At 38.9% G+C, this 13970-nt stretch overlaps 1 protein-coding gene across 1 annotated transcript; it reads left to right on the top strand.

The window, feature by feature from the left end:
• The first annotated feature begins 10501 nt into the window (after nt 1-10501).
• Nucleotides 10502-12462, top strand: LOC144999964 (uncharacterized). Its single transcript, XM_078959105.1, has 6 exons — nt 10502-10909; nt 11142-11414; nt 11501-11661; nt 11739-11844; nt 11912-12037; nt 12139-12462. The coding sequence occupies exons 1-6, from the start codon at nt 10718-10720 to the stop codon at nt 12274-12276; spliced, it is 996 nt and encodes a 331-aa protein (XP_078815231.1). The 5' UTR covers nt 10502-10717; the 3' UTR covers nt 12277-12462.
• The last annotated feature ends 1508 nt before the right edge of the window (nt 12463-13970 follow it).

Below are 13970 nucleotides of genomic sequence, written 5' to 3'. Positions count from 1 at the left end.
TCAAGTGTACTTCTCTCAAGTTATTCCAAGAGTTTTAGTGTTGTGTGAAGCATTTGAGACATCACATTTGGGGTTCTAGGCTAAGAAGGTCTCTAGGAATCCAAGCAACAAGAAAGGTATGTCATTCTACTAATTTTTATATTACAAGTACCGATGGTATGCTAGTTAGAATGAGAACCTTGGAAAAATCATATTTGCATGTATATTAGAGGAAACATAGATCCAAGGTTTCTAGGGTTGCATGTACACCATAGGAGTGTTAGAATGCTCAAAACCCATCACCCTCTATGTGCTTACTTTCGAAGGCTTCATCAGAACTAAGCTGGCTGTGGCATCGAAGACGCTCCCATCTAAACTTCAAAAATCTTCACAAATTGGTTTTACATGATCTTATACGTGGCCTTTCTATTTTAAAATTTGATAACGATTTGTTATATGAAACTTGTGAACAAGGGAAGCAACACTATCAAGGTCATCTAATCGTCATCGATTCCAAGATCATCGAATGGCTGGAACTTATTCATATTGACCTTTAAGGACCTTTGACTATTGAGACTCTTAACAAGAAGAGGTAGATCTTGGTCATTGTCGATGATTTTTCAAGGTTCACTTAGGTTTTATTTCTTCGTTAGAAGACTGAAACTACCGAAGCAGTGATTTATTTTATCATGTACATAGAGCTCAGTCTATGAAAGAAAGTTCAAAAGATCAAAAGTGATAATGGCTCAGAATTCAAGAATCAAGTTATTGATTCATTTTTGGCTGACCTAGGGATTTCACATAATTTTTCATCTCTCTACACACTATAATAAAATGGTGTTATCGAAAGGAGAAATAGGGCTTTATGCGAAGCAGCGAGGACAATGCTCACCTATGCGAATCTACCTCAATATGGCTAGGCAGAAGCAGTTTCGACAACATGTTTCACTCAAAACCAATCATTTATTCATCTTCATTTTAAAATCAACCAGCATGAACTCATTAACAATCGAATAAAATGTGAAAATTTTCCATGTTTTTGGTTGCAGATGCTTCATAATGAACAGATAAAATTTGATAGTAAATGAGTCAAAACAAAATCATCAATTTAGTTCTGACCGGGCCCGACACATGAGTCAAAACAAAATCATCGAGGGGCCCAAGATATTGCTTTTAATCCTCCAAGGACCAAAAGGAACAGATAAACCTTGACAATATATGTTTGTACTAAGTATTCACTGAACCATACACAACAACATGTTTTATAAAATCGAGTTACAAATGCATTTTTGTACTTTCAATGTACGACCAACTCATAGTCAACAACTCATATATCTAGGTTTGAAGATTATATGATATTATTGTCTCACGATTACTCAAGATAAATTCCATGACGTGATACAGGTGATCATGGGCTAAATCCAATTCTCATACCTTATGAGCACTCATGAATGTTATAGCAATGTCTAACCATTTCTGACAATCTACAAGCCAAATTCATGACAGTCTCGCTTCAATACCTACTTCCAAAGTATGATCGGCTGTGGATGGTTTGAATAATCCAATTATTCTGGAAATCAAAACATGCAAAATGAAACAATAGTAAACAATTGACATGAGACAATACCAAACTAGTAAATAAAAAACAATTTTTATTTAAGCATCAAATGTCAATTAAAGTTTATCTATTATAAGTTTTGAATCGGCTATCTAATCATTAAAACTAATAGTATCCCTCAGCCCAATGCGCCTCGCATGTTGTAAATACATAACACTACTTAGTCCCTTAGTGAGTGGATCTTTCGGGTTCTCATCTGATGACACCCTCTTTGCCATGAGGAGTCCTTCTTCTATCTTGTGTCTTATGAAGTGATATTTCGTATCGATGTGTCTGGACCTGCCATGATTCATTGGTTCCTTGGCTAAGGCAACTGCATTATAGTTGTCACAAAAAATCTCCACAAGCTCCTTTATAACTGGTAGAACTCCAAGGTCTCCAATGAACTTCTTAAGCCATATCGCCTCATTTGTCACTTCGCTTGCTGCTATGTACTCTGATTCATGTTGAATCAGCTACAGTCTCCTGCTTGGAATGTTTCCAAGTAATTGCTCCTCCATTCAGGGTAAACGCCTAGCCCGACTGAGAGTGGAAATTATCTCTGTTGGTTTGAAAGTTGGCATCACTATACCCCACCAATCTCAAGTCAGGAAAGTGAGCGTTTCTAGGATTCCCTTGATATTTGCTGACCATGATCAAGGAAAAGGACACATCAAGGTGAGTACAAGTCATAGCATACATGATTGAGCCACCAGCGGAATCATATGGTAATCGACTCATTTCAGCTATCTCAGCCTCTGTACTCGGACTATGAGCTTTACTCGGTTTGGCATTGATCTAGATCGGTAAGTCACCTTTCTTGGAATTATGCATGTTGAACCTCTTCAACACTTTATCCAAGTAGGTACTTTGACTATGTCCAATTAGTCTCTTACTCCTATATCTCAATATCCTTATCCCTAGGATATAGGCAGCTTCTCCAAGGTCCTTCATAGAGAAACACTTCCTAAGCCAGGATTTCACCTCCTACAAGGTTGGGAAGTCATTTCCTATGAGTAGTATGTCATCCAGATACAGTACCAAAAAGCTAACTATACTCCCAGTAGCTTTGACATATATACAAGACTTATCCTCACTTCTCGAAAATCCAAACTCTTTGACTTTCTCATCGAAACAAAGATTCCATTTGCAAGATGCTTGTTTCAATCCATAAATGGATTTCTCATGCTTACACACTATATTAGGGTACTTAGCAGCATCAACAAAACCCTCTGGCTGACTCATGTAAACATCCTCAGCCAACTTCTCATTAAGGAAAGCAGTTTTGACATCCATTTGCCATATTTCATTGTTATGAAATGCAGCAATGGCTAGAATAACCCTAATATACTTAATCTTCGCTACTAGTGAAAAGGTCTCATCATAGTCAACTCCCGAAGTTTGAGTAAATCCCTTTGCAACCATTCGCGCCTTGTATGTGTGTATTTTCCCATCCATGTCGGTCTTCTTCATGAATATCCATTTGCACCCAACTGTCTTACGACCCGGTACATTGTCAATAAAGTTCCAAACTTGATTGTCATACATGGACTGAATCTCGTTGTCCATAGCCTCTTTCCATTTAGCAGACTCGGGACCTGCCATGGCTTCCTTATAGTTGTTAGGTTCATCCAGATTTACTAGTGTGCTATCACTGATAAATGTATCACCTTTTGCGGTAATATGGAAACCATAAAACTCGGGTAGAACTCTAACTCTACCAGAACGCCTCAGAGGTACAGACTCGTCAACCGGCTTAACAAGAGTTTCCTCCTCAAGTTAACCACTAGTGTTTGAGGTTCCTTCATCAGTTAACTCTTGAAGTTCTTCAAGGTCAATTTGCCTCCCACTGTCCCCTTGAAATATAAGTTCCCCTCTCGAAAAACTCCTCTACTTGCAACGAAGACAACATTCTCACTCGGTTTGTAGAAGAGATAACCAAAGGACTTTTGCAGGTAGCCGATGAAAATACACCACTCACTCCAAGGTTCGATCTTTTTGTAAGTCTCGCACCTCACGAAAGCCTCGCAAACCCAAACCTTGATGTGTGATAACGAGGGAACCCTCCCTGTCCACATCTTGTGAGGTGTTTTAGCAACCTTTTTATTTGGGACTCGATTAAGGATATGAGCGGCAGTCTCCAAGGCATACCCCAAGAATGAGATTGGTAACGAAGCTCGACTCATCATGGAACGAACCATGTCTAACAAGGATCGGTTGTGCTTCTCAGCCACACCATTAAGTTGATGTGTCCTAAGTGGCGTCAACTATGAAAAAATTCCACACTCCTTAAGATAGTCCAGGAATTCGATACTAAGATACTCACCACCCCGATCGGATCAGAGCATCTTTATCTTCCTACCCATCTGATTCTCCACTTCTTTCTTAAACTCTATGAATTTCTCAAAGGTTTCTTACTTATTCTCGATTAAATAGACATAGCCATATCTGCTGTAATCATCAATAAAAGTCACATAGAAGTGGTTAGCATCCTTTGTGGCGGTTCTAAAGGGAACACATACATCAGTGTGTATGAGATCCAAAAAACCTTCACCCTTTTCATAAGAACCAGTGAAGGGCGACTTAGTTATTTTTCCAAGCAAATAAGACCCGTAAGCGTCATAGACGACAATGCCACAAGGATGCCTTATCCAAATCATTCCAAATCACTCGAAGAATCTGTGAACGCTACGACACCCCCACAGTCTTACAACAATCTCTATTGCTAGTGAATGTTAGGGCTCCCCCGCACTCTTACAACACTATACCCCAACTGACCATTGGTGAATGCTATGGCTCCCCCGTAGTCTTACATCACTCTCTACTATTGTGAATGCTACGACTCCCCCGCAGTCTTACAACACTATACCCTTACTGACCATTAGTCAATGCTACAGCTCCCCAGTAGTCTTACATCACTTTCACCCTTGCTTTTGACCTGGATACATGGACGGTTCTCCCCCACTTAGATTCAACTAAGTCTGCTCGGCACATGATAATTGAAGGATTCCTAATCCTCATTACGTTCCAATGTTCTCCTTGTTGGCGATCGGTGCTTAGCAAAGCTAGACACCATGAATAACCCTGCTCAAACAGCACACTTCCTGAAATCCATCTAACACTTCTTGTATCCCAACTACATCAATGCCTTCAAACGCTTAAAATGGCATCACCCTCAGATCTCAGAGTCCAACGAACGGACAGTCCAACCAAAACCTCAGCGGCAACTTTCTCTTTCCCTAACAATCCTGATGGCCCCTCCAAAACATAAATAGTAAGGCTACTAAAAACTAGCCATACTCCCTCGTTCAAGCCCTTAAACCAACCCCGAGAATGGCTGGAGCAAGTACACTCACTGCTCCTCCCTGATCGTCATACATTCGACCTCCTTGTTGTCCACACAACAAAAAAAAGTAACGGACTTGCTCTGTATGGCCAATCCCTGATGATGTGGCCAAACCTACTATACCTGTAGCAACCCAGATCACTGGACAGATTCCGATAACGACTCGGAGAAATAACGGTACACACGAAATTCGCTTCACAAGATACATATGCCTGAAGATCCCTCAAATATTCCTCGACATGCCGAATGACATCTGACAACCCTTTCTAACCCAAACAATAGCAGAAAACCAACCCGAGATCCAACTTATCACAATTCCCCAAGCGATATAAATACCCGGTATCCACCGGAAATGGCCGAAGATAGCATATCTACGAACATCTGAAGGGTGCCTGACCACCTCCTCCTGTGGTACCCCGACCACCCTGAGAACATAATGTAGCACCTCTTTCCAATCACAAAGATAGTCCAAACCCTTGGAATGAAACTTCATCGCACTGCATCTACAAGCGTTGCACTAGATTCGACCCTACTGGCCTCTCAAAAGCTGAAACTCTTGGGTATCCGTTCGAGACCCTCCAATAAATTTGCATGACTTGAACCTCTCTCATGAGGTACTCCTATTCAATCTTCCGTCCTCGACTCTGAGAACCATATCATTCAGGGTCTCACACCCTGATCCACTTACTAGCTCAATCGTCACGACTACACTAGAATAGCTAGAGAAATCTATGCTCTAAATTGGGCTACAAACTATCCTTGAGACTTAGTCTCTAAACCCAAATGTGAAATAGATCGCACAATCAACCCTTGCCGCCTGATACAAAAGATCTAAGGCGAACTCGAAATTCTGGTAGTCCCCCCACTAACTGGCTCACCACCGAAGCTGGGACCAAACCCTAACCCATCCCTACATGCTCATCCTCATTCTGCAAAGCAGGTAATCCCACGATCAAGGCATAACCAATAATTCTTTTTCCCTTAAGCTTCTCAGATTCTCCAAGACTCTCACCGATTCGAGTATGGATCCTGTGCTTTTAGTAGTATGGGCTCAATACTACCTTCACACCTATCCATACTTTCCACAACAATCCTCCCGAATCCTCTAAGTCACTTACTCCACCAATATACTAAATATTTGCTAAACAGCACAACGATCTCTACCGTAGCACCTCCTAGGCTCCCCCTGGGTTCCCAACTCCACCGAATCTCCCTACTAAGCTCATTGGAGCATATCCTAGGCTTTCCTAGGTTCCCGTACTCACCCAATCCTCAGCTGCTGAAAGATTCCCAGTAATGTCAACTAGCTACCTTATAAATATAGCCACATGCAACAAAGATAAGATAATCCTTAGAGTAATAGACTCGTCCCTAGAACGGTTAGACTCCAACGAGAGCTGCGCAATAGGGTCAAGTCTATCACTCTGAGATTATCCAGCCTGTTCCACATGTGACTTAGCATATTCACTTAATAGCTACCTCACATTACTAAGAGTCCCACAAAGCACAAAGCAAGTAGTATTCAGACAATGGAAAATCTAACCAACATATACTAGACAAATCAGTCTATCCACACATACATCCCTCAAGCAAGTAACACCTGTCGCTAACCTCATCCTAGGCTTACCCTAGGGTAATCTCCGACCCGCAAACTGTCATAGAACATTCGACCCATAAACCACAGCCCCTGCTGACCACATCCACTCGCGCTGTCGGCTGCCTTATGCATGCAAATTATACACAGAATAGGGTCTAATAGACTGTCGAATAATAGACTCTACCCTAAGACCGCATGAAATAAGGTTAAATCAGCTATTATAAGCCTATAAGATCCTAACCGTATACAATTATCAAAACATACACATTGTAGTTACAAATACCAATTATCATTCTCATTCCAGCATAACATCCAATATCCTCATGGCTACAAGCATCACATATCAGGCCAACCTATTGTTGACTGCTCAGCACTAGCATACAAATCTATTAGCTCATACAATATATACATGCATCTCCCCTAGCCCTAACTAGCATGTGATTCACATGTTCATAATCAAATCATAACAGATAACAAATGTGGGTATTTTGGGGAAACTTACTCGAGCTCGGTTGATTGCATGCACCACACCCTTTCTTGTCTTAGAAATTCTTTACTTAAAACATTTTTCTTTTTAAAAGCTTTACAGATGCTGAGTCTGAGTCAAACACACCCGAAAGAATGTCCAAATCCCTCAAACCAAGGCTCTGATACCAACTTCTAATGACCCAAAAATCAAAGGTAAAATTTAATTTTTTAATATAGCTAAAACCTTGATATCATTTACTCTAACAATTCAAATCATCATTAAGTAAAACATTTATCAGAGTTCATCCCAAAATCATTCATTGCAGAAATCATAGGTGTGTGCACTACTACCAATCCGAGCCCTTCCTTTCCAAAAATGATGATACCTGAAACCATATACAAAACCTGTTAGCACGAAGTTTAGTAAGTTTCCCAGAGCATACAATACACACAAACCACATATCACATATCATGTTGCTATAAAAGCTACATGTATCACATTTTCCTGCTAGCTATAAAAGCTACATATAACAAATAACCCGTGTATACAAAACCTATAAGAATGTCATGGGCTACCCCACATGGTCTTTACCTAGGACTGCCATGGGCAACCCCACATGGTCTTACATCCAACGACATGGGCTACCCCGCATGGTCTTTACCTAGGACTGCCATGGGCTACCCAATATGGTCTTATATCCAATGTCATGGGCTACCTCACATGGTCTTTACCTAGGACTACCATGGGCTACCCCACATGGTCTTACATCCAATGCTACGGGCTCCCCTCCAGGTCTTCCATGCAAATATCACAAAGACAACTAGCGTAACACATATCATATAATCACTAGCATACCACTTAGCATAAACTAACTATCATACCACATATCTCTACTACAGCTAGTGTACCACATAACATGAAATGAGCCGGCCTTGGTTCCTTAGACCCATTGGTATGGTGAGAAGACTCACCTCGAATGCAGAAGCTTCCTAAAGAAATCCTTTGATGCTGCCTCGCCAACTTCCTGAGCTGCCTCTACCAAACAATATACCCAATTAGCAATTGGGTCCCAAACCATAATCCTTAATCCACGCATGGGGTAAAATGACCATTCGACCCCTGGCCCAATATGCTCCAAACTTAGGCCCAATTCCAAAACAAAAGCCCAACACTAGGTAGGCTTTCCAAGCCCACTAGTGGCCCATTAATGGCCCAATTTTCCAAATTGGGCCCAAATCCTCTAATGGGCTTTACCTTAAGCCCGAACATCTCCTTGGCACACATTATTTGACTTCAGATTTCCCACTAAGGCCCAAAGAATCAAAATCCCCTGCGTGGCCCAAACTGAGACCCAAAATAGCCCAAAACCATATTTGATGAGTACGTTGGATGTACTCCTATGTACGCTAAGCGTACAAGCCAAATATTGAGTATGCTGGATGTACCTGCATGTACGCTCAGTATAATCCCCCTGTTAAGTCACTTTCACATTAAAGTGCTTAATACTCTACTCCAGAAGCTACAATTACAGATCCAAGTCCTTATTGACGTCTTAAACCATAAAGTTGCTTACTTCATGGCTTTGCATGACCCACATAATCTCAAACTCCAAAAATAGCAATCTACTTCTATGGAAATGGTCTTAACTCATGCATGAACCCATTAGGACGTCAAAGGTGGCAACTTTCTGCCTTAAGGACTCATTTAGAACTGAGAGTAGCAACTCCAAGTCCTAGAAATCGGATTGAACCACAAAACTTCAACCTTTGGACCAAAATGGTCCTAAAACCCAATCTAAGAGATATAAGGAGATAAATGGTCAAGATCAAAACTTTATACCTTCATCAAGCTGAGAATGAGTCCCAAATGCCAGATCCACAAGCTCCTCCTTGATCTCCATCTTTGCAACAAGTTCCATCTTCTTGAAATGCACCAAAAACCACCCAAAATGCACTCACCAAGCTCACAACACTCTTGGATGAAGCTACCATTCGATTTTAGGGTTTAAGACTCTGAGAATGAAAGGGAGTCGCACCCCCTTCGGACTTAAGGTGCTTAAATAGTGAGCCAACCCTAAATTTTAGGGTTTTGGAGATCGTGGACATACGTTGGGCATACATCTTCAGCACCCGCGATTCATTAACCAGCACTAGGTTGGGCGTACCCCATATTACGTTGGGCGACTCACCTGGATGCCACCTTGCATGCATGGGCTGAAATGCAAGCTTTTCCATTCAGGGACCAATTCTGCCAACCACTTCAAAGTACTATAACTTCTTTGTTCCAAGTCCGTTTCCAACGAACTTTATATCCATGAAAAGGTGGCAAGAAGCTCTACGTTCCTAACTACACCCAAGCCTCAAAACCTTTCTAAATAAACCCGAGACTCATAAAATATTGAATTGACATATTACGCTTATACCCTTAGCCTCCGAAAGCACAATCGAACACTTTCAAAAACCGGGTGTTACACAGAATTGCTAGACAGGGTAAGTCGGCACCCCAGAATTTCCATACAGGGTAGGATGGTACCCCGGAATGGCCAGACAGGGTAGGTCAGACACCCCAGAATTTCCAAACAGTGTAGGACGGCGCCCCAAAATGGCCAGAGAGGGTAGAAAACTTTCAAAGAGAAATGTAATTTAACTATCCGATTGTTATTCGCCTCATATGAGATGCCAACCTTCTTGGTGTTGTAGATCTTGTACAAGAATTACTTATTTCAGTGGTGATGACAACATTGAAGTGACGATGGTGGTGCTTCATCGACGGTAGGTGAGGGTGTGGTCCGTAAGAGAATGAGGCTGCAATTCTTTAGGGACCACTTGGGTTATTCCATTCTTGATCATCAGCCCTTGGCATCGATCGAGATCCCTGGCCGGCGACGATTGTGGGATAACTAGTAGGAGCCGTGAGATAATATGGAGATGATATATAGATAGTTGGGGACATGTGGTAGGATGGGTGGGTGAAAGGTGTTCACCGGAGATGATGAAGACCACAAGTATTGTCGAGTCACTAGAGGAGGAAGATGGAATGGGGGTTGGGAGGCTCACTCAACGAAGTAGATAGGAGGAAGAGAGTCCGTATTGTGGCTAAGGATTTATTAGGTTAATAATTTATAAAAATATTTTTTTAATTAATATTACTAATAGAATTTAATTGACAGAATTATAAAATTAGAGGGCAAAAAAATCATTTAAACAGATTTAACAGAGCAAACTAACGAATGTTAGTTTTAGGGACTAATAACACACTCAAACCACGAAAAAAGGATTATTTTTGTGAGTAAATTATATTTTGGACCTTACTCAAAAAAAAATCTGCAAACCGTAGGGATCATTTCTGCAATTTTGTAATTGATAAATTACACAAGCTTTTCCTTAAACTTTTGTGGGGGCATTTGTAGATGTTTTCCTAAAAAGGGAAAGATTTACAAATGTTGTGAAAGAGAAGGGAAGGAGTCGTAAATATTTTCAAAACGCTAAAAGTGCTCACACCCACTTCGACATCTGCCCCTTTTTCTAACGGCTCTCCCCCAATTTCAAATAAACCCTATTCTCCCACTCTCCCTTCAGACCAAATCCTCTCAATCTCTCCCCAATTGTGTGTTGTGTGTGTGGATCTATACACGAAAAAGCGATATAGGGTTTGTTTCTTCTGTTTCATTAAATCAGGGGTGTTCAAGGCACTAACACAAACACGATTTCACTGACGGGGAACTCGAGAATGGATCTTCCACAAGAAACTGATGACTACATCCGTGAATCTATAGAGTATTCACTCGGTCTTCCTGTATCTACACATACTCTTGAGTTAAAGCTTCGATTTTCAGAAGAAACGCAAAGGCAGCTTCGCGATCAGTACTTGTATCTGAAATCTAAATTGAAAGAGAAAGATGAAACCATCGAACGTGTTAGGGTTTGTATTTTCTTTACATTTAACACCTGAAAATTACTTACAGTAAATGTTGCTTTTAATTTCACCAGCTTCTTATGAACTGCTTAATTAGGATTTAGGGTTTGAATTACGCTTTTTATGTTCATTATTTCCACGGCGTAGAAGTCTTCAGTTTAGCAACATGGCATAGAGTGAAACCAAAGAGAAACTTTTTGGAGATTTATTAGATCTTCTTCCCTTGAATTGTATGCAGGTTGAATCGAGTCTGAATGCACTTGCTGTAAAGAAATTCGTAGAAGAGAATCAAAAATTGGCTGCAGAATGTTCTAATTTGTTAAATCAGTGTAAGAAGTGGGAGAAGGAGTGTTCCTTATATGATCATGATCGTGAAGCTTTAATGGACTTTGGGAACGAGGCAGATAACAGGGCTAAGGAGGCAGAGTCTCATGTTCATGATTTGGAAGATCAATTAAGTAAATTGTCTGAAGAACTCGAGTTCTATAAGCATCAATCAGAGTCCCAACAAGTAATTCATCTTTTCATCTCAACATAAGATGCTACTATTTATTCAAGGGTTGATAACATTTATATCATTGTTTTACTCGATTGAAGGTTAGCGAAGTGACAAAAACATCATCTTCAGAACATTTTCTTATTGATACATTGCTATCAACTTTGATTACCAAAGACAACATTCCATCAACTGCACATTCTTTCTTAGAGGCAAACAGTGGGGTGGAAGTGTGTCAAAAGATGCTACAAATGTGGGAAAGGTAACGTTTTCAAATTTGAAACTTTTCTTGGAGAAATTTCAAGTAAATTTACCAAATTTGTATTGTCTAATTTGTAGCTTGAAGCCCTCAACACAAAAAGTTTTAGCACTTGCTTCTGAGGTCAAGATACTCCTGCAAGAAAAGGACCATTTAATGAATAATCTCACAACAGCAGAAGAAGAGGTGTGTGTATGTGTGTGTGTGTGTGTTTGACTTTCTTTGACTAATGAAACTTGGGTATGCATAATAGGTTAAAGTCTTGTATGAAGAAAATGACATTTTGGACAAAGAAAACAGGAGATTGATGAAGCGACTCCAAAAAGAAAGACAAGTGAATAGTGATTCTGGTGGAAAGACTAGTAGTGCATCCTTAAAGGTAAAAAGAAAATCCAACTATATATTAAAAAAAAAAAAAAAAACATTTTAATTTTCAAGAAAGAAAAGTGATTTTTTTTTTTCATGTGAATTTTTGTGCAGAATAATAAGAGGAAAGGTAGTCCAAGAGAAAATAGTCCAATTGAGAAGAAAATTGACTTCATTGAATCGGTTTCACCAAGGCAAGCGTTATCTCCTTTGAGACATAACACCCCAGAGTCTCGATTGCACAAGAAATAAATCTTTTACAAAAAGAAAATTATGAATTTTGGATTTTGGATTTATTATAATATTGTTTATGTGAAATGTGAACTATTATTGGTAAGATTTTTTGTTTTTGGGATTAGCTAAAAACAAAGCGTGTTTTCAAAGATGTTTTGGAATATATCGCTTAATCTAGCAAATATAATAACCTTTCTAATCAAATCATTGTGTGTGTGTATAGTTAGTTTTGTTGGAAACTCATCATTGTACTTCCTAAAATGCTAAAAAAAAAAAACTATGTTTTTAATTTATATTAACTATTGTATTGTAATGAACTTTGTTAAACATTAAGAAACTTTAATTGTCATTTTATGAAAAATAGTATGTGTAAAATATTACGTCCAAAACACCTCACCAAAGTTAAATGAAAAATAGTATGTGCAAATACACATATGGAGTCTAGATGTTTAGGGTCATGTGCCATAACAAATGACCCCACATGAGAGGTATCTAGCCTCACATGCAAGTGAGTCCTACCTAGAATGCCATCATATCACCAAAAAATTAGATACTCGAGTGACATTTTGATCACACAAGTCATCAAACATTACTAAGTGAATGCTTAGGCTTATGACCAAAAGATTTAATCAAAACAATAATATTGTCCTATTTGTAAAAACTCATTAGAAATCCATTTCTTGAATGTATCAAGATATGTATAGTAAATGCACATAAGCCCTGAGGGTGGTGCGAGTGTGCAATCGCACCAGGTCTCTAATCGTAAGGGGCCTCTGATTGAGAATTTTCGTTAATATTATATTACTAAAAAAATTAGAAGAAAATAATAATAATAATAATAATAAGTTAATTAAAATAGAATTTCATGTTACAAATCTCATTAATATTATAAACAATAAAAGTTTTGTTTGATAAAATAGTGGACTCCTTTTGTCTTTAACAGTAAAAAATTTCCTTAATAATATTTTACCAAAAATGTATGAAGCCTTAATTTAATTTTTGCATAGGGTTTCTAATATCTCAAAGGCCGGACCTTTCAAGCAATAGAGTGATTAAGTGAGCAACATATAGTAAGACATGTATTATTGGGCAATAACTGACCTCAATAATTATAGATACTATTTTCCACTTTTAGTGGTTTGGACGTATAGTGGTCACTTAAATATCAACATAAATCGAGTAATTTATTCCTAATTACTTTGTAGATGTGCTTAAACCCAAGTGTATAATCTTAAAATACTCATTTTCTACCAATCCAAAGATCATCGAAGATAATAATAAATAAAAAAAAAGGTGGAATTGAATCAAACAAGTTTTCACGTGTGAAAACAAAGTTCTATCCGGCTGATTGAACGACTTGACAGCACATTACAAATTAAAACTTCCATTAAGCTTCCATAACATATTTATCCAAATGAATTCGAATACCTCTAATTCCAACTCTAATGCTTTAGCATACCTAAATCGACTTCAAAGGTTCATTCTAACACTAAATTAACACATGATTAACACCATTAATTCATCAATTAAAGACTGATTTTCATCATCTTCTAGTTAGAACTTGAAATCTTAAGATATGACTACTAAATTGAAATCTATCTCATTGATCTGGACTTTAGAATACAATAATCGAATTCTAAATCATTCAAGATCTATCCCTATTCAAACTTGAATTTGAATATATGAAGGATGATCCACCATTGTTATAGCTA

The sequence above is a fragment of the Lactuca saligna genome, chromosome 6 (assembly GCF_052625555.1).
Source record: "Lactuca saligna cultivar CGN05327 chromosome 6, ASM5262555v1, whole genome shotgun sequence".
NCBI classification, from domain to species: Eukaryota; Viridiplantae; Streptophyta; class Magnoliopsida; order Asterales; family Asteraceae; genus Lactuca; species Lactuca saligna.
Note: the sequence above shows the minus strand (reverse complement) of the source record. Positions and strands in the feature narration are given on the sequence as shown.

Excerpts from the sequence above, each read along its gene's own strand:
- LOC144999964 (XM_078959105.1), top strand. The coding sequence starts at position 10,718 with ATGGATCTTCCACAAGAAACTGATGACTACATCCGTGAATCTATAGAG. Across the intron at positions 11,415-11,500 it reads ATCAATCAGAGTCCCAACAA|GTTAGCGAAGTGACAAAAAC; the intron begins GTAATTCATCTT and ends ACTCGATTGAAG. Across the intron at positions 12,038-12,138 it reads CTAGTAGTGCATCCTTAAAG|AATAATAAGAGGAAAGGTAG; the intron begins GTAAAAAGAAAA and ends ATTTTTGTGCAG.